Here is a 20,175-nt window from a genome sequence, read left to right on the forward strand (position 1 = left end):
AATGGGCCTCCTCCTGTTCCTGTGTAACAGGCTCGCGGGGCTGAATGGGCCTGCTCCTGTTCCTGTGTAACAGGCTCGAGGGGCTGAATGAGCCTCCTCCTGTTCCTAATGTAACAGGCTCGAGGGGCTGAATGGGCCTCCTCCTGTTCCTAATGTAACAGGCTCGAGGGGCTGAATGGGCCTCCTCCTGTTCCTGTGTAACAGGCTCGAGGGGCTGAATGGGCCTCCTGTTCCTGTGTAACAGACTCGAGGGGCTGAATGGGCCTCCTCCTGTTCCTGTGTAACAGGCTCGCGGGGCTGAATGGGCCTGCTCCTGTTCCTGTGTAACAGGCTCGAGGGGCTGAATGGGCCTCCTCCTGTTCCTAATGTAACAGGCTCAAGGGGCTGAATGGGCCTCCTCCTGTTCCTGTGTAACAGGCTCGCGGGGCTGAATGGGCCTCCTGTTCCTGTGTAACAGGCTCGAGGGGCTGAATGGGCCTCCTCCTGTTCCTGATGCAACAGGCTCGAGGGGCTGAATGGGCCTCCTCCTGTTCCTGATGCAACAGGCTCGAGGGGCTGAATGGGCCTCCTGTTCTTAATGTAACAGGCTCGATGGACTGAATGGGCCTCCTCCTGTTCCTAATGTAACAGGCTCGAGGGGCTGAATGGGCCTCCTCCTGTTCCTAATGTAACAGGATCGAGGGGCTGAATGGGTCTCCTCCTGTTCCTGTGTAACAGGCTCGAGGGGCTGAATGGGCCTCCTCCTGTTCCTAATGTAACAGGCTCGAGGGGCTGAATGGGCCTCCTCCTGTTCCTAATGTAACAGGCTCGAGGGGCTGAATGGGCCTCCTCCTGTTCCTAATGTAACAAGCCCGAGGGGCTGAATGGGCCTCCTCCTGTTCCTGTGTAACAGGCCCGAGGGACTGAATGGGCCTCCTCCTGTTCCTGTGTAACAGGCCCGAGGGGCTGAATGGGCCTCCTCCTGTTCCTAATGTAACAGGCTCGAGGGGCTGAATGGGCCTCCTCCTGTTCCTGTGTAACAGGCTCGAGGGGCTGAATGGGCCTCCTCCTGTTCCTGTGTAACAGGCTCGAGGGGCTGAATGGGCCTCCTCCTGTTCCCAATGTAAGAGGCTCGAGGGGCTGAATGGGCCTCCTCCTGTTCCTGTGTAACAGGCTCGAGGGGCTGAATGGGCCTCCTCCTGTTCCCAATGTAAGAGACTCGAGGGGCTGAATGGGCCTCCTCCTGTTCCTGTGTAACAGGCTCGAGGGGCTGAATGAGCCTCCTCCTGTTCCTGTGTAACAGGCTCGAGGGGCTGAATGGGCCTCCTCCTGTTCCTAATGTAACAGGCTCGAGGGGCTGAATGGGCCTCCTCCTGTTCCTAATGTAACAGGCTCGAGGGGCTGAATGGGCCTCCTCCTGTTCCTAATGTAACAGGCTCGAGGGGCTGAATGGGCTTCCTCCTGTTCCTAATGTAACAGGCTCGATGGGCTGAATGGGCCTCCTCCTGTTCCTAATGTAACAGGCCCGAGGGGCTGAATGGGCCTCCTCCTGTTCCTGTGTAACAGGCTCGAGGGGCTGAATGGGCCTCCTCCTGTTCCTAATGTAACAGGCTCGAGGGGCTGAATGGGCCTCCTCCTGTTCCTAATGTAACAGGCTCGAGGGGCTGAATGAGCCTCCTCCTGTTCCTGTGTAACAGGCTCGAGGGGCTGAATGGGCCTCCTCCTGTTCCTAATGTAACAGGCTCGAGGGGCTGAATGGGCCTCCTCCTGTTCCTAATGTAACAGGCTCGATGGGCTGAATGGGCCTCCTCCTGTTCCTGTGTAACAGGCTCGAGGGGCTGAATGGGCCTCGTCCTGTCCCTAATCTAACAGGCTCGAGGGGGTGAATGGGCCTCCTCCTGTTCCTAATGTAACCGGCTCGAGGGGCTGAATGGGCCTCCTCCTGTTCCTAATGTAACAGGTTTGAGGGGCTGAATGGGGCTCCTCCTGTTCCTGTGTAACAGGCTCGAGGGGCTGAATGGGCCTCCTGTTCCTGTGTAACAGGCTCGAGGGGCTGAATGGGCCTCCTCCTGTTCCTAATGTAACAGGCTCGAGGGGCTGAATGGGCCTCCTCCTGTTCCTGTGTAACAGGCTCGCGGGGCTGAATGGGCCTCCTCCTGTTCCTGTGTAACAGGCTCAAGGGGCTGAATGGGCCTCCTCCTGTTCCTAATGTAACAGGCTCGAGGGGCTGAATGGGCCTCCTCCTGTTCCTGTGTAACAGGCTCAAGGGGCTGAATGGGCCTCCTCCTGTTCCTAATGTAACAGGCTCGCGGGGCTGAATGGGCCTCCTGTTCCTGTGTAACAGGCTCGAGGGGCTTATTGGGCTTCCTCCTGTTCCTAATGTAACAGGCTCGAGGGACTGAATGGGCCTCCTCCTGTTCCTGTGTAACAGGCTCGAGGGGCTGAATGGGCCTCCTGTTCCTGTGTCACAGGCTCGAGGGGCTGAATGGGCCTCCTCCTGTTCCTAATGTAACAGGCTCGAGGGGCTGAATGGGCCTCCTCCTGTTCCTAATGTAACAGGCCCGAGGGGCTGAATGTGCCTCCTCCTGTTCCTGTGGAACAGGCTCGAGGGGCTGAATGGGCCTCCTGTTCCTAATGTAACAGGCTCGAGGGGCTGAATGGGCTTCCTCCTGTTCCTGTGTAACAGGCTCGAGGGGCTGAATGGGCCTCCTCCTGTTCCTAATGTAACAGGCTCGAGGGGCTGAATGGGCCTCCTCCTGTTCCTAATGTAAGAGGTTCGAGGGGCTGAATGGGCCTCCTCCTGTTCCTGTGTAACAGGCTCGAGGGGCTGAATGGGCCTCCTCCTGTTCCTGTGTAACAGGCTCGAGGGGCTGAATGGGCCTCCTCCTGTTCCTGTGTAACAGGCTCGAGGGGCTGAATGGGCCTCCTCCTGTTCCTGTGTAACAGGCTCGAGGGGCTGAATGGGCCTCCTCCTGTTCCTAATGTAACAGGCTCGAGGGGCTGAATGGGCCTCCTCCTGTTCCTCATGTCACAGGCTCGAGGGGCTGAAATGCAGGTTTTCTGTTGACGGATGTCTCACGTTGCCTTGTGTGTGTGTGTGTGTCTTTTTGTGACGTATCAGGATATTCCGTCAAGGCGGCCGTCCGGGGGAACAAGACCCGATACGTCGTGGGGGCTCCTCGCTACCAACACAGGGGCCGGGTGATCGTCTTCGAACGGGGTCTGAATGGGAGCCGGTGGGAGCCACGGCAACAGATCCCGGGAGAGCAGGTGAGGCGGGGCCATCTGGAGATGGGAGGTCTGGGGCCTAGCGGGAGTGGCGGGGCAGTGGGGGGAGGGCGGAGTGTGGGGGAGGGGTGGGAGGGGCGGCAGGTGGAATGGAGTCACGAGTTCAAGACATGTTGCCGCACAGAGCCGTTCCCGACTCGAGTAACGACCAATCGAACCGGAGAACATACGTCCGCCGGACGTCCAATGGGTTCGCCTTGACGTTTGGGCAGCGCACATCACGCACAGCAAGATCCCGCAACGCAGTTGAAGGTTCCCAGTCGCTCGTTATTCTTTTGGGAGGGGGCAGTACTGAGGGAGTGCCGCACTGTCGGAGGGGCAGTAGTGAGGGAGCGCCGCACTGTCGGAGGGGCAGTACTGAGGGAGCGCCGCACTGTCGGAGGGGCAGTAGTGAGGGAGCTCCGCACTGTCGGAGGGGCAGGACTGATGGATTGCCGCACTGTCGGAGGGGCAGTACTGAGGGAGCGCCGCACTGTCGGAGGGGCAGGACTGATGGAGTGCCGCACTGTCGGAGGGGCAGTACTGAGGGAGCGCCGCACTGTCGGAGGGGCAGTACTGAGGGAGCTCCGTACTGTCGGAGGGGCAGGACTGAGGGAGTGCCGCACTGTCGGAGGGGCAGTACTGAGGGAGCTCCGTACTGTCGGAGGGGCAGGACTGATGGAGTGCCGCACTGTCGGAGGGGCAGTACTGAGGGAGCTCCGCACTGTCGGAGGGGCAGTACTGAGGGAGTGCCGCACTGTCGGAGGGGCAGTACTGAGGGAGTGCTGCACTGTCGGAGTGGCAGTACTGAGGGAGTGCCGCACTGTAGGAGGGGCAGTACTGAGGGAGTGCCGCACTGTCGGAGTGGCAGTACTGAGGGAGTGCCGCACTGTAGGAGGGGCAGTACTGAGGGAGTGCCGCACTGTCGGAGTGGCAGTACTGAGGGAGTGCCGCACTGTAGGAGGTACCATCTCCCAGGACAAGACCTCTGAGGTGGAAAGCAATAGATCTACTGAGGCATTTGTCCAACATTCATCCCCGAACGCCCAGAACAATTTGAAACACGGGACATTCACCGTCGAGGTGTGGTGATTGGTTCTTGCTCTGCACGGAATGGCCGCCATGTCCAGCCATGTCCACGGCCAGTGCAGTCCTATCGGTCTCCATTGCTTCACAAAATGTTGGGAGAGATGTTTGATGCACAGTCTCCGTCGACACAGGATTATTTCTGGAGGGAAACGCGCCCACAATGAGTGATTGTCTCCACACCGTTCGTCTGGAAACTCTATCGCTCAAACAACGAGCGTTCCCTGGGTTTGTGGGGGGGGCGGGTAGCCTTGAACTGGGGTCATTCCCGAGGTCACTCGATGTCGTGTTTCTGACACCATGGGGCCGCGAGGGGACATGCAGATAGTTCAACCAGTTTTAAGGGTTTGCACCTGTTCTGACGTGACAGTGTAGAGGGAGCTTTACTCTGTATCTAACCCCGTCCTGTACCTGCCCTGGGAGTGTTTGATGGGGACAGTGTAGAGGGAGCTTTACTCTGTATCTAACCCCGTCCTGTACCTGCCCTGGGAGTGTTTGATGGGGACAGTGTAGAGGGAGCTTTACTCTGTATCTAACCCCCTGTACCTGCCCTGGGAATGTTTGATGGGACAATGTAGAGGGAGCTTTACTCTGTATCTAACCCCCTGTACCTGCCCTGGGAGTGTTTGATGGGACAATGTAGAGGGAGCTTTACTCTGTATCTAACCCCCTGTACCTGCCCTGGGAATGTTTGATGGGACAATGTAGAGGGAGCTTTACTCTGTATCTAACCCCCTGTACCTGCCCTGGGAGTGTTTGATGGGACAGTGTAGAGGGAGCTTTACTCTGTATCTAACCCCCTGTACCTGCCCTGGGAGTGTTTGATGGGACAATGTAGAGGGAGCTTTACTCTGTATCTAACCCCCTGTACCTGCCCTTGGAGTGTTTGATGGGACAGTGTAGAGGGTGCTTTACTCTGTATCTAACCCCCTGTACCTGCCCTGGGAGTGTTTGATGGGACAGTGTAGAGGGAGCTTTACTCTGTATCTAACCTCCTGTACCTGCCCTGGGAGTGTTTGATGGGACAGTGTAGAGGGAGCTTTACTCTGTATCTAACCCTGTGCTGTACCTGCCCTGGGAGTGTTTGATGGGGACAGTGTAGAGGGAGCTTTACTCTGTATCTAACCCCGTGCTGTACCTGCCCTGGGAGTGTTTGATGGGACAGTGTAGAGGGAGCTTTACTCTGTATCTAACCCCATGCTGTACCTGCCCTGGGAGTGTTTGATGGGACAGTGTAGAGGGAGCTTTACTCTGTATCTAACCCCTTGTACCTGCCCTGGGAGTGTTTGATGGGAAAGTGTAGAGAGAGCTTTACTCTGTATCTAACCCCCTGTACCTGCCCTGGGAGTGTTTGATGGGACAATGTAGAGGGAGCTTTACTCTGTATCTAACCCCCTGTACCTGCCCTGGGAATGTTTGATGGGACAATGTAGAGGGAGCTTTACTCTGTATCTAACCCCCTGTACCTGCCCTGGGAGTGTTTGATGGGACAGTGTAGAGGGAGCTTTACTCTGTATCTAACCCCCTGTACCTGCCCTGGGAGTGTTTGATGGGACAATGTAGAGGCAGCTTTACTCTGTATCTAACCCCCTGTACCTGCCCTTGGAGTGTTTGATGGGACAGTGTAGAGGGTGCTTTACTCTGTATCTAACCCCCTGTACCTGCCCTGGGAGTGTTTGATGGGACAGTGTAGAGGGAGCTTTACTCTGTATCTAACCTCCTGTACCTGCCCTGGGAGTGTTTGATGGGACAGTGTAGAGGGAGCTTTACTCTGTATCTAACCCTGTGCTGTACCTGCCCTGGGAGTGTTTGATGGGGACAGTGTAGAGGGAGCTTTACTCTGTATCTAACCCCGTGCTGTACCTGCCCTGGGAGTGTTTGATGGGACAGTGTAGAGGGAGCTTTACTCTGTATCTAACCCCATGCTGTACCTGCCCTGGGAGTGTTTGATGGGACAGTGTAGAGGGAGCTTTACTCTGTATCTAACCCCTTGTACCTGCCCTGGGAGTGTTTGATGGGACAGTGTAGAGGGAGCTTTACTCTGTATCTAACCCCCTGTACCTGCCCTGGGAGTGTTTGATGGGACAATGTAGAGGGAGCTTTACTCTGTATCTAACCCCCTGTCCCTTCCCTGGGAGTGTTTGATGGGACAGTGTAGAGGGAGCTTTACTCTGTATTGAAATTGTCCAATTGTGTTCCAGATTGGATCATACTTTGGTTCTGAGCTGTGCACCGTGGATCTGACTGGAGACGGAGAGACTGACTTGCTCCTGATTGGGGCCCCGCTGTATCATGACCATGGGATCGGGGGAATAGTGATCGTCTGTACAATGTCTCCTGAGGTAAGTCGACATCTCCAGTCTTGAGCTTTGCTATGTATGCATCTGTGAGCAGGTTTGTCGCGCTGTAGGGTCCGGAGGAGACCATGTCCCACATGTTTATCAAGTGTGCGAGGTTGCAGCCCCTGTTCCAATATCTGAAGGGGCTGCTCCTCAAATTCTGGTTGCATTTCAGTCCCACGCCCCTGATCTTTGGGGCACCCTGTGCGGAGAGGGAGTGGGTAGGTCCAAAGGCCTCCTCGTAGGCCCGCTCCTGGGCCTGGCCAAGGTGGGCCATCAGCCGGTCCGGGCAGTGGGCGGTCGAGGGGGTCGTTCAGCCCCGACTGCCTGCCTCTCGTCCGCGGTTACATCCGAGCCAGGGGTGTCCCTGGAGATGGAGCACGCGGTGTCCACCGGTACGCTCGCGGCCTTCCGCGAGAGGTGGGCGCCGGAGGGATTGGAGTGCGTCATCACCCCCCCGGCAACCAAATTTTAATTTGATTCGATTTGTCACGGTTCGCTTTAATGTTTGTGAGTTAATCGGTATATTTTTTTATGTGTTCCCCTTTCAAAAGATGGCGCTTGAATTAACGTTAAGCCAAAATAGTTGTAGAGCTGTTGAGGTGGGAGTGGCTTAGCCAGTCACGTGATGTTCACAAGACTCAATAAAACCCCAGCCAGTTGGGTTCGGGGGATCCGCGATGGGGCAGGCGGTTGTGAGCCCGGTGGATGAACTGGTCATGTGTCGTGCGATTGTTCAACCTTTGCTACCTAACCAACTCGTTCTTCATAGCAATGTGTTGCTCCGAGTTCTTCAGCCAAGAACCCGTGAAGCAAACACCTTACAGCGGTTCAGGAACTAACTGAGCCAGGAGGACACTGAAGAATACAAAGTCAAAATGTCGCCCTTTGACACTCAACGGCCTGACTGTCATCTACTTGCGTCATGGCTCCTTTGCTAAAGAATTCACGGCAACACGTTGCTGTCTGCAACGGTTTAACAATCGCACGACACATTACCAGCGGCGCGGAAATCCCGACCGGCGTGAGATCACTCGCGGCAAGTCCGGGCCATAAAAGGAGCAGCGTGGGGGCTTCGGGGAGAGATACGTGGAGACCTCAGGGAGAGAGGCGTGGAGACCTCGGGGGGAGATACGTGGAGACCTCGGGGAGAGAGGCGTGGAGGTCTCGGGGAGAGATGCGTGGAGACCTCGGGGGGAGATACGTGGTGACCTCGGGGAGAGAGGCGTGGAGACCTCGGGGAGAGAGGCGTGGAGACCTCGGGGGGAGATACGTGGCGACCTCGGGGAGAGAGGCGTGGAGGTCTCGGGGAGAGATGCATGGAGACCTCGGGGGGAGATACGTGGCGACCTCGGGGAGAGAGGCGTGGAGACCTCGGGGAGAGAGGCGTGGAGGTCTCGGGGAGAGATACGTGGAGACCTCGGAGGGAGATACGTGGCGACCTCGGGGAGAGAGGTGTGGAGACCTCGGGGAGAGAGGCGTGGAGGTCTCGGGGAGAGATACGTGGAGACTTCGGGAAGAGATACGTGGAGACCTCAGGGAGAGAGGCGTGGAGACCTCGGGGGGTGATACGTGGAGACCTCGGGGAGAGAGACATGGAGACCTCGGGGGGAGATACGTGGAGACCTCGGGGAGAGATACGTGGAGACCTCAGGGAGAGAGGCGTGGAGACCTCGGGGAGAGAGGCGTGGAGACCTCGGGGAGAGATACGTGGAGACCTCAGGGAGAGAGGCGTGGAGACCTCGGGGAGAGAGACGTGAAGACCTCGGGAGGAGATACGTGGAGACCTCGGGAGGAGATACGTGGAGACCTCGGGGAGAGAGGCGTGGAGACGTCGGGGAGAGAGGCATGGAGGTCTCGGGGAGAGAGACGTGGAGACCTCAGGGAGAGAGACGTGAAGACCTCGGGAGGAGATACGTGGAGACCTCGGGGAGAGAGGCGGGGAGACCTCGGGGAGAGAGGCGTGGAGGTCTCGGGGAGAGAGACGTGAAGACCTCGGGGGGGAGATACGTGGAGACTTCGGGGGGAGATACGTGGAGACCTCGGGGGGAGATACGTGGAGGTCTCGGGGAGATACGTGGAGGTCTCGGGGAGAGAGACGTGAAGACCTCGGGGGGAGATACGTGGAAACTTCGGAGGGAGATACGTGGAGACCTCGGGGGGAGAGATACGTGGAGACCTCGGGGGGAGATACGTGGAGGTCTCGGGGGGAGGGACGTGGAGACCTCGGGGGGAGAGACGTGGAGGTCTCGGGGAGATACGTGGAGGTCTCGGGGAGAGATACGTGGAAACTTCGGGGGGAGATACGTGGAGACCTCGGGGGGAGATACATGGAGGTCTCGGGGGGAGAGACGTGGAGACCTCGGGGGGAGAGACGTGGAGACCTCAGGGAGAGAGACGTGAAGACCTCGGGAGGAGATACGTGGAGACCTCGGGGAGAGAGGCGGGGAGGTCTCGGGGGGAGAGACGTGGAGACCTCGGGGGGAGAGACGTGGAGACCTCGGGGGGAGAGATACGTGGAGACCTCGGGGGGAGATACGTGGAGGTCTCGGGGGGAGAGACGTGGAGACCTCGGGGGGAGAGACGTGGAGACCTCGGGGGGAGAGATACGTGGAGACCTCGGGGGGAGATACGTGGAAACTTCGGGGGGAGATACGTGGAGACCTCGGGGGGAGAGATACGTGGAGACCTCGGGGGGAGATACGTGGAGGTCTCGGGGGGAGAGACGTGGAGACCTCGGGGGGAGAGACGTGGAGGTCTCGGGGAGATACGTGGAGGTCTCGGGGAGAGAGACGTGAAGACCTCGGGGGGAGATACGTGGAAACTTCGGGGGGAGATACGTGGAGACCTCGGGGGGAGAGATACGTGGAGACCTCGGGGGGAGATACGTGGAGGTCTCGGGGGGAGAGACGTGGAGACCTCGGGGGGAGAGACGTGGAGGTCTCGGGGAGATACGTGGAGGTCTCGGCGAGAGATACGTGGAAACTTCGGGGGGAGATACGTGGAGACCTCGGGGGGAGATACATGGAGGTCTCGGGGGGAGAGACGTGGAGACCTCGGGGGGAGAGACGTGGAGACCTCGGGGGGAGAGATACGTGGAGACCTCGGGGGGAGATACGTGGAGGTCTCGGGGGGAGAGACGTGGAGACCTCGGGGGGAGAGACGTGGAGACCTCTTGGAGATACGTGGAGACCTCGGGGAGATACGTGGAGACCTCGGGGAGAGAGGCGTGGAGACCTCGGGGAGATACGTGGAGACCTCGGGGAGATACGTGGAGACCTCGGGGAGATACGTGGAGACCTCGGGGAGAGAGGCGTGGAGACCTCGGGGAGATACGTGGAGACCTCGGGGAGATACGTGGAGACCTCGGGGAGATACGTGGAGACCTCGGGGAGAGAGGAGTGGAGACCTCGTGGAGATACGTGGAGACCTCGGGGAGATACGTGGAGACCTCGGGGAGAGAGGAGTGGAGACCTCGGGGAGAGATACGTGGAGACCTCGGGGAGATACGTGGAGACCTCGGAGGGAGAGGAGTGGAGACCTCGGGGAGATACGTGGAGACCTCGGGGGGAGATACGTGGAGACCTCAGGGGGAGATACGTGGAGACCTCGGGGGGAGAGGAGTAGAGACCTCGGGGAGATACGTGGAGACCTCGGGGGGAGAGGCATGGAGACCTCGGGGAGAGAGGCGGGGAGACCTCGGGGAGAGAGGAGTGGAGACCTCGGGGAGATACGTGGAGACCTCGGGGGGAGATACGTGGAGACCTCGGGGAGATACGTGGAGACCTCGGGGGGAGAGGAGTGGAGAACTCGGGGAGATACGTGGAGACCTCGGGGGGAGAGGAGTGGAGACCTCGGGGAGATACGTGGAGACCTCAGGGAGAGAGGCGGGGAGACCTCGGGGGGAGATACGTGGAGACCTCGGGGGGAGAGGAGTGGAGACCTCGGGTAGATACGTGGAGACCTCGGGGGGAGAGACGGGGAGACCTCGGGGGGAGATACGTGGAGACCTCGGGGAGAGAGGCGTGGAGACCTCGGGGAGATACGTGGAGACCTCGGGGAGAGAGGCGGGGAGACCTCGGGGAGAGAGACGTGGAGACCTCAGGGGGAGATACGTGGAGACCTCGGGGAGAGAGGCGGGGAGACCTCGGGGAGATACGTGGAGACCTCGGGGAGATGCGTGGAGACCTCGGGGAGAGAGGCGGGGAGACCTCGGGTAGATACGTGGAGACCTCGGGGAGATACGTGGAGACCTCGGGGGGAGAGGAGTGGAGACCTCGGGGAGATACGTGGAGACCTCGGGGAGATACGTGGAGACCTCGGGGGAGTTACGTGGAGACCTCGGGGAGATACGTGGAGACCTCGGGGGGAGATACGTGGAGACCTCAGGGAGATACATGGAGACCTCGGGGGGAGATACATGGAGACCTCGGGGAGATACGTGGAGACCTCGGGGAGAGAGATGTGGAGGTCTCGGGGAGAGAGACGTGGAGACTTCGGGGGGAGATACGTGGAGACCTCGGGGAGATACGTGGAGACCTCGGGGGGAGAGGCGTGGAGACCTCGGGGAGATACGTGGAGACCTCGGGGAGAGAGATGTGGAGGTCTCGGGGAGAGAGACGTGGAGACCTCGGGGGGAGATACGTGGAGACCTCGGGGAGATACGTGGAGACCTCGGGGGGAGAGGAGTGGAGACCTCGGGGAGATACGTGGAGACCTCGGGGGGAGAGATACGTGGAGACCTCGGGGAGAGAGACGTGGAGACCTCGCGGGGAGAGGAGTGGAGACCTCGGGGAGATACGTGGAGACCTCGGGGAGCGAGACGTGGAGATCTCGGGGAGAGACGTGGAGACCTCGGGGAGATACGTGGAGACCTCGGGGAGCGAGACGTGGAGATCTCGGGGAGAGACGTGGAGACCTCGGGGAGATACGTGGAGCCCTCGGGGAGAGAGACGTGGAGACCTCGGGGGGAGAGACGTGGAGACCTCAGGGGGAGATACGTGGAGGTCTCGGGGGGAGAGACGTGGAGACCTCGGGGGGAGAGACATGGAGACCTCGTGGGGAGAGATACGTGGAGACCTCGGGGGGAGAGACGTGGAGACCTCAGGGGGAGATACGTGGAGGTCTCGGGGGGAGATACGTGGAGGTCTCGGGGGGAGAGACGTGGAGACCTCGGGGGGAGAGACGTGGAGACCTCAGGGGGAGATACGTGGAGGTCTCGGGGGGAGAGACGTGGAGACCTCGGGGGGAGAGACGTGGAGACCTCAGGGGGAGATACGTGGAGGTCTCGGGGGGAGAGACATGGAGACCTCGGGGGGAGAGACGTGGAGACCTCAGGGAGAGAGATGTGAAGACCTCGGGAGGAGATACGTGGAGACCTCGGGGAGAGAGGCGGGGAGACCTCGGGGAGAGAGGCGTGGAAGTCTCGGGGAGAGAGACGTGAAGACCTCGGGGGGAGATACGTGGAGACTTCGGGGGGAGATACGTGGAGACCTCGGGGGGAGATACGTGGAGGTCTCGGGGAGATAAGTGGAGGGCTCGGGGAGAGAGACATGAAGACCTCGGGGGGAGATACGTGGAAACTTCGGGGGGAGATACGTGGAGACCTCGGGGGGAGAGATACGTGGAGACCTCGGGGGGAGATACGTGGAGGTCTCGGGGGGAGAGACGTGGAGACCTCGGGGTGAGAGACGTGGAGACCTCGGGGGGAGAGATACGTGGAGACCTCGGGGGGAGATACGTGGAAACTTCGGGGGGAGATACGTGGAGACCTCGGGGGGAGAGATACGTGGAGACCTCGGGGGGAGATACGTGGAGGTCTCGGGGGGAGAGACGTGGAGACCTCGGGGGGAGAGACGTGGAGGTCTCGGGGAGATACGTGGAGGTCTCGGGGAGAGAGACGTGAAGACCTCGGGGGGAGAAACGTGGAAACTTCGGGGGGAGATACGTGGAGACCTCGGGGGGAGAGATACGTGGAGACCTCGGGGGGAGATACGTGGAGGTCTCGGGGGGAGAGACGTGGAGACCTCGGGGGGAGAGACGTGGAGGTCTCGGGGAGATACGTGGAGGTCTCGGGGAGAGATACGTGGAAACTTCGGGGGGAGATACGTGGAGACCTCGGGGGGAGATACATGGAGGTCTCGGGGGGAGAGACGTGGAGACCTCGGGGGGAGAGACGTGGAGACCTCGGGGGGAGAGATACGTGGAGACCTCGGGGGGAGATACGTGGAGGTCTCGGGGGGAGAGACGTGGAGACCTCGGGGGGGAGAGACGTGGAGACCTCTTGGAGATACGTGGAGACCTCGGGGAGATACGTGGAGACCTCGGGGAGAGAGGCGTGGAGACCTCGGGGAGATACGTGGAGACCTCGGGGAGATACGTGGAGACCTCGGGGAGATACGTGGAGACCTCGGGGAGAGAGGCGTGGAGACCTCAGGGAGATACGTGGAGACCTCGGGGAGATACGTGGAGACCTCGGGGAGATACGTGGAGACCTCGGGGAGAGAGGAGTGGAGACCTCGTGGAGATACGTGGAGACCTCGGGGAGATACGTGGAGACCTCGGGGAGAGAGGAGTGGAGACCTCGGGGAGAGATACGTGGAGACCTCGGGGAGATACGTGGAGACCTCGGAGGGAGAGGAGTGGAGACCTCGGGGAGATACGTGGAGACCTCGGGGGGAGATACGTGGAGACCTCAGGGGGAGATACGTGGAGACCTCGGGGGGAGAGGAGTAGAGACCTCGGGGAGATACGTGGAGACCTCGGGGGGAGAGGCATGGAGACCTCGGGGAGAGAGGCGGGGAGACCTCGGGGAGAGAGGAGTGGAGACCTCGGGGAGATACGTGGAGACCTCGGGGGGAGATACGTGGAGACCTCGGGGAGATACGTGGAGACCTCGGGGAGATACATGGAGACCTCGGGGGGAGATACGTGGAGACCTCGGGGGGAGATACGTGGAGACCTCGGGGGGAGAGGAGTGGAGACCTCGGGGAGATACGTGGAGACCTCGGGGGGAGAGACATGGCGGCCTCAGGGAGATACGTGGAGACCTCGGGGGGAGAGGCGTGGAGACCTCGGGGAGATATGTGGAGACCTCGGGGGGAGATATGTGGAGACCTCGGGGAGATACGTGGAGACCTCGGGGGGAGAGGAGTGGAGAACTCGGGGAGATACGTGGAGACCTCAGGGAGAGAGAGAGGCCGGGAGACCTCGGGGGGAGATACGTGGAGACCTCGGGGGGAGAGGAGTGGAGACCTCGGGTAGATACGTGGAGACCTCGGGGGGAGAGACGGGGAGACCTCGGGGGGAGATACGTGGAGACCTCGGGGAGAGAGGCGTGGAGACCTCGGGGAGATACGTGGAGACCTCGGGGAGAGAGGCGGGGAGACCTCGGGGAGAGAGACGTGGAGACCTCAGGGGGAGATACGTGGAGACCTCGGGGAGAGAGGCGGGGAGACCTCGGGGAGATACGTGGAGACCTCGGGGAGATACGTGGAGACCTCGGGGAGAGAGGCGGGGAGACCTCGGGTAGATACGTGGAGACCTCGGGGAGATACGTGGAGACCTCGGGGGGAGAGGAGTGGAGACCTCGGGGAGATACGTGGAGACCTCGGGGAGATACGTGGAGACCTCGGGGGAGATACGTGGAGACCTCGGGGAGATACGTGGAGACCTCGGGGGGAGATACGTGGAGACCTCAGGGAGATACATGGAGACCTCGGGGGGAGATACATGGAGACCTCGGGGAGATACGTGGAGACCTCGGGGAGAGAGATGTGGAGGTCTCGGGGAGAGAGACGTGGAGACCTCGGGGGGAGATACGTGGAGACCTCGGGGAGATACGTGGAGACCTCGGGGGGAGAGGCGTGGAGACCTCGGGGAGATACGTGGAGACCTCGGGGAGAGAGATGTGGAGGTCTCGGGGAGAGAGACGTGGAGACCTCGGGGGGAGATACGTGGAGACCTCGGGGACATACGTGGAGACCTCGGGGGGAGAGGAGTGGAGACCTCGGGGAGATACGTGGAGACCTCGGGGGGAGAGATACGTGGAGACCTCGGGGAGAGAGACGTGGAGACCTCGGGGGGAGAGGAGTGGAGACCTCGGGGAGATACGTGGAGACCTCGGGGAGCGAGACGTGGAGATCTCGGGGAGAGACGTGGAGACCTCGGGGAGATACGTGGAGGTCTCGGGGAGAGAGGCGTGGAGACCTCGGGGAGATACGTGGAGCCCTCAGGGGGAGAGACGTGGTGACCTCAGGGGAGAGAGACGTGGAGACCTCGGGGGGAGAGACGTGGAGACCTCAGGGGGAGATACGTGGAGGTCTCGGGGGGAGAGACGTGGAGACCTCGGGGGGAGAGACGTGGAGACCTCAGGGAGAGAGACGTGAAGACCTCGGGAGGAGATACGTGGAGACCTCGGGGAGAGAGGCGGGGAGACCTCGGGGAGAGAGGCGTGGAAGTCTCGGGGAGAGAGACGTGAAGACCTCGGGGGGAGATACGTGGAGACTTCGGGGGGAGATACGTGGAGGTCTCGGGGAGAGATATGTGGAAACTTCGGGGGGAGATACGTGGAGACCTCGGGGGGAGATACATGGAGGTCTCGGGGGGAGAGACGTGGAGACCTCGGGGGGAGAGACGTGGAGACCTCGGGGGGAGAGATACGTGGAGACCTCGGGGGGAGATACGTGGAGGTCTCGGGGGGAGACACGTGGAGACCTCGGGGGGAGCGACGTGGAGACCTCTTGGAGATACGTGGAGACCTCGGGGAGATACGTGGAGACCTTGGGGAGAGAGGCGTGGAGACCTCGGGGAGAGAGGCGTGGAGACCTCGGGGAGATACGTGGAGACCTCGGGGAGATACGTGGAGACCTCGGGGAGATACGTGGAGACCTCGGGGAGAGAGGAGTGGAGACCTCGTGGAGATACGTGGAGACCTCGGGGAGATACGTGGAGACCTCGGGGAGAGAGGAGTGGAGACCTCGGGGAGAGATACGTGGAGACCTCGGGGAGATACGTGGAGACCTCGGAGGGAGAGGAGTGGAGACCTCGGGGAGATACGTGGAGACCTCGGGGGGAGATACGTGGAGACCTCAGGGGGAGATACGTGGAGACCTCGGGGGGAGAGGAGTAGAGACCTCGGGGAGATACGTGGAGACCTCGGGGGGAGAGGCATGGAGACCTCGGGGAGAGAGGCGGGGAGACCTCGGGGAGAGAGGAGTGGAGACCTCGGGGAGATACGTGGAGACCTCGGGGGGAGATACGTGGAGACCTCGGGGAGATACGTGGAGACCTCGGGGAGATACATGGAGACCTCGGGGGGAGATACGTGGAGACCTCGGGGGGAGAGGAGTTGAGACCTCGGGGGGAGAGGAGTGGAGACCTCGGGGAGATACGTGGAGACCTCGGGGGGAGAGACGTGGCGGCCTCAGGGAGATACGTGGAGACCTCGGGGGGAGAGGCGTGGAGACCTCGGGGAGATATGTGGAGACCTCGGGGGGAGATATGTGGAGACCTCGGGGAGATACGTGGAGACCTCGGGGGGAGAGGAGTGGAGACCTCGGGGAGATACGTGGAGACCTCGGGGGGAGAGGAGTGGAGACCTCGGGGAGATACGTGGAGACCTCAGGGAGAGAGGCGGGGAGACCTCGGGGGGAGATACGTGGAGACCTCGGGGGGAGAGGAGTGGAGACCTCGGGTAGATACGTGGAGACCTCGGGGGGAGAGACGGGGAGACCTCGGGGGGAGATACGTGGAGACCTCGGGGAGAGAGGCGTGGAGACCTCGGGGAGATACGTGGAGACCTCGGGGAGAGAGGCGGGGAGACCTCGGGTAGATACGTGGAGACCTCGGGGAGATACGTGGAGACCTCGGGGGGAGAGGAGTGGAGACCTCGGGGAGATACGTGGAGACCTCGGGGAGATATGTGGAGACCTCGGGGAGATACGTGGAGACCTCGGGGGGAGAGATACGTGGAGACCTCGGGGAGAGAGACGTGGAGACCTCGGGGGGAGAGGAGTGGAGACCTCGGGGAGATACGTGGAGACCTCGGGGAGCGAGACGTGGAGATCTCGGGGAGAGAGACGTGGAGACCTCGGGGAGATAAGTGGAGCCCTCGGGGGGAGAGACGTGGAGACCTCAGGGGAGAGAGACGTGGAGACCTCGGGGGGAGAGACGTGGAGACCTCAGGGGGAGATACGTGGAGGTCTCGGGGGGAGAGACGTGGAGACCTCGGGGGGAGAGACGTGGAGACCTCGTGGGGAGAGATACGTGGAGACCTCGGGGGGAGAGACGTGGAGACCTCGGGGGGAGATACGTGGAGACCTCGGGGGGAGAGGAGTGGAGACCTCGGGTAGATACGTGGAGACCTCGGGGGGAGAGACGGGGAGACCTCGGGGGGAGATACGTGGAGACCTCGGGGAGAGAGGCGTGGAGACCTCGGGGAGATACGTGGAGACCTCGGGGAGAGAGGCGGGGAGACCTCGGGTAGATACGTGGAGACCTCGGGGAGATACGTGGAGACCTCGGGGGGAGAGGAGTGGAGACCTCGGGGAGATACGTGGAGACCTCGGGGAGATATGTGGAGACCTCGGGGAGATACGTGGAGACCTCGGGGGGAGAGATACGTGGAGACCTCGGGGAGAGAGACGTGGAGACCTCGGTGGGAGAGGAGTGGAGACCTCGGGGAGATACGTGGAGACCTCGGGGAGCGAGACGTGGAGATCTCGGGGAGAGAGACGTGGAGACCTCGGGGAGATACGTGGAGCCCTCGGGGGGAGAGACGTGGAGACCTCAGGGGAGAGAGACGTGGAGACCTCGGGGGGAGAGACGTGGAGACCTCAGGGGGAGATACGTGGAGGTCTCGGGGGGAGAGACGTGGAGACCTCGGGGGGAGAGACGTGGAGACCTCGTGGGGAGAGATACGTGGAGACCTCGGGGGGAGAGACGTGGAGACCTCGGGGGGAGATACGTGGAGACCTCGGGGGGAGATACGTGGAGACCTCGGGGGGAGATATGTGGAGACCTCGGGGAGAGAGACGTGGAGACCTCGGGGGGAGAGACGTGGAGAACTCGTGGGGAGAGATACGTGGAGACCTCGGGGGGAGAGACGTGGAGACCTCGGGGGGAGATACGTGGAGACCTCGGGGGGAGATACGTGGAGACCTCGGGGGGAGATACGTGGAGACCTCGGGGAGAGATACGTGGAGACCTCGGGGAGAGATACGTGGAGACCTCGGGGAGATACGTGGAGGTCTCGGGGGGAGAGGCGTGGAGACCTCGGGGAGATACGTGGAGGTCTCGGGGGGAGAGGCGTGGAGACCTCGGGGGGAGATACGTGGAGACCTCGGGGGGAGATACAGGGAGACCTCGGGGAGAGATACGTGGAGACCTCAGGGAGATACGTGGAGACCTCGGGAGGAGATACGTGGAGACCTCGGGGAGATACATGGAGACCTCGGGGGGAGAGGCGTGGAGACCTCGGGGAGATACGGGGAGACCTCGGGGAGAGATACGTGGAGACCTCGGCGAGATACGTGGAGACCTCGGGAGGAGATACGTGGAGACCTCGGGGAGATACGTGGAGACCTCGGGGGGAGATACGTGGAGACCTCGGGGAGATACGTGGAGACCTCAGGGAGATACGTGGAGACCTCGGGGGGAGATACGTGGAGACCTCGGGGAGATACGTGGAGACCTCGGGGAGATACGTGGAGACCTCGGGGAGAGAGACGTGGAGGTCTCGGGGGGAGATACGTGGAGACCTCGGGGAGATATGTGGAGACCTCGGGGGAAGATACGTGGAGACCTCGGGGAGATACGTGGAGGTCTCGGGGGGAGATACGTGGAGGCCATCTCTCTGCTTCTCCCTCTCTGTCTCTCTCACTCTCACCCTCTCTCTCTCTTCCCAGGGCACCTTCGCCTGCCCCGGGACCCTCCGTGGGGATGAGGGGAATGATCTGGGCCGGTTCGGGAGCTCCATCGCGGCGCTGAGAGACCTGAACGGGGACGGGCTGAGAGACGTGGCGGTCGGAGCCCCGCTGGAGGACGAGCATCGCGGGAGTGTCTACATCTACCATGGTCAAAGGAGCGGAGTCAGTGCCAGATACAGCCAGGTCAGTGTGGGCAGCCTGGGGTCAGGGGGCATCCCGGGGTCAGGGGGCAGCCCAGGGTCAGGGGGCAGCCCAGGGTAAGAGGGCAACCCGGGGTCAGGGGGCATCCGGGGTGAGGGGGCAGCCCGGGGTCAGGGGGCAGCCCAGGGTCAGGGGGCAGCCCAGGGTAAGAGGGCAACCCGGGGTCAGGGGGCATCCCGGGGTGAGGGGGCAGCCCGGGGTCAGGGGGCAGCCCGGGGTCAGGGGGCAGCCCAGGGTAAGAGGGCAACCCGGGGTCAGGGGGCATCCCGGGGTGAGGGGGCAGCCCGGGATCAGGGGGCAGCCCGGGGTCAGGGGGCAGCCCAGGGTAAGAGGCAACCCGGGGTCAGGGGCATACCGGGTTCAGGGGGCAGCCCAGGGTCAGGGGGCAGCCTGGGAGGTCAGGGGGCATTCCAGGGTCAGGGGGCAGCCCGGGGTCAGGGGGCAGCCCAGGGTCAGGGGGCATCCCGGGGTCAGGTGGCAGAATGGGGTCAGTGTGGCTAGCCCGGAGTCAGGGGGCAGCCCAGGTTCAGGGGTCAGCTTGGGGTCAGGGTGCATCCCAGGGTCAGGCGGCAGCCCGGGTCAGGGGGCAGCCCGGGAGGTCAAGGGGCATTCCAGGGTCAGGGGGCAGCCAAGGGTCAGGGGGCAGCCCAGGGTCAGGGGGCATCCCGGGGTCAGGTGGCAGAATGGGGTCAGTGTGGCTAGCCCGGGGTCAGGGGGCAGCCCAGGTTCAGGGGTCAGCTTGGGGTCAGGGTGCATCCCAGGGTCAGGCGGCAGCCCGGGTCAGGGGTCATTCAGCGGGCAGCCTGGGGTCAGGGGGCAGCCCAGGGTCGGGGTCAGCCCGGGATCAGGGAGCAACCCGAGGTCAGTAGGGCAGCCTGTGGTCGGGGGTCAGCCCAGGGTCAGGGGGCAGTCAGGTGTCAGGGGAAACCCCGGGTCAAGGGTCAGGCCGTGGTCAGTGTGGGTAGCCCGGGGTCATGGGGCAGCCCGGGTTCAGGGGGAAGCTTGGGGTCAGGGGGCATCCCGGGGTCAGGGGGCAATCAGGGGGCAGCCTGGGGTCAGGGGGCAGCTCGGGGTCAGGGGGCATCCCGAGGTCAAGGGGCAGCCTGGGGTCAAGAGGCAGCCCGGGGTCAGCGGGTCAGCCTCTCCCTCATCATCTCTCCCTCCCCCTCTCCCTCCCGCCCACTCACCCTCTCCCAGCCTCTACCTCACTCCTTCGCCATCTCTGTCTCTCCCTTTCTCTCACTCCCTCACTCTCTCCCTCTCCCTCCATCTCTCTCTCCATCTCCCTTACCCCCACTCGCTCTCTCCCTCTCTCTCTCTCTCTCTCAGTCCCTCTCTCCCATTCTCCCTCCCACTCGCTCCCTCACTCCCTCTCT

The 20,175-nt window shown here is 61.9% G+C and overlaps 1 protein-coding gene across 1 annotated transcript in view; it reads left to right on the top strand.

Annotated features, from left to right (window-relative positions):
- Nucleotides 1-20,175, top strand: part of LOC139242926 (integrin alpha-X-like) — a gene marked incomplete at both ends in the record, with an annotated part of 51,565 nt that overhangs the window by 14,417 nt on the left and 16,973 nt on the right. The window contains 3 exons of the mRNA XM_070870554.1: nucleotides 3,101-3,249; nucleotides 6,534-6,674; nucleotides 18,578-18,781. Of these exons, the coding sequence (XP_070726655.1) occupies nucleotides 3,101-3,249; nucleotides 6,534-6,674; nucleotides 18,578-18,781 (494 nt within the window). The remainder of the gene's footprint in view (nucleotides 1-3,100; nucleotides 3,250-6,533; nucleotides 6,675-18,577; nucleotides 18,782-20,175) is intronic.

The sequence above is a fragment of the Pristiophorus japonicus genome, unplaced genomic scaffold (assembly GCF_044704955.1).
Source record: "Pristiophorus japonicus isolate sPriJap1 unplaced genomic scaffold, sPriJap1.hap1 HAP1_SCAFFOLD_1539, whole genome shotgun sequence".
NCBI classification, from domain to species: Eukaryota; Metazoa; Chordata; class Chondrichthyes; family Pristiophoridae; genus Pristiophorus; species Pristiophorus japonicus.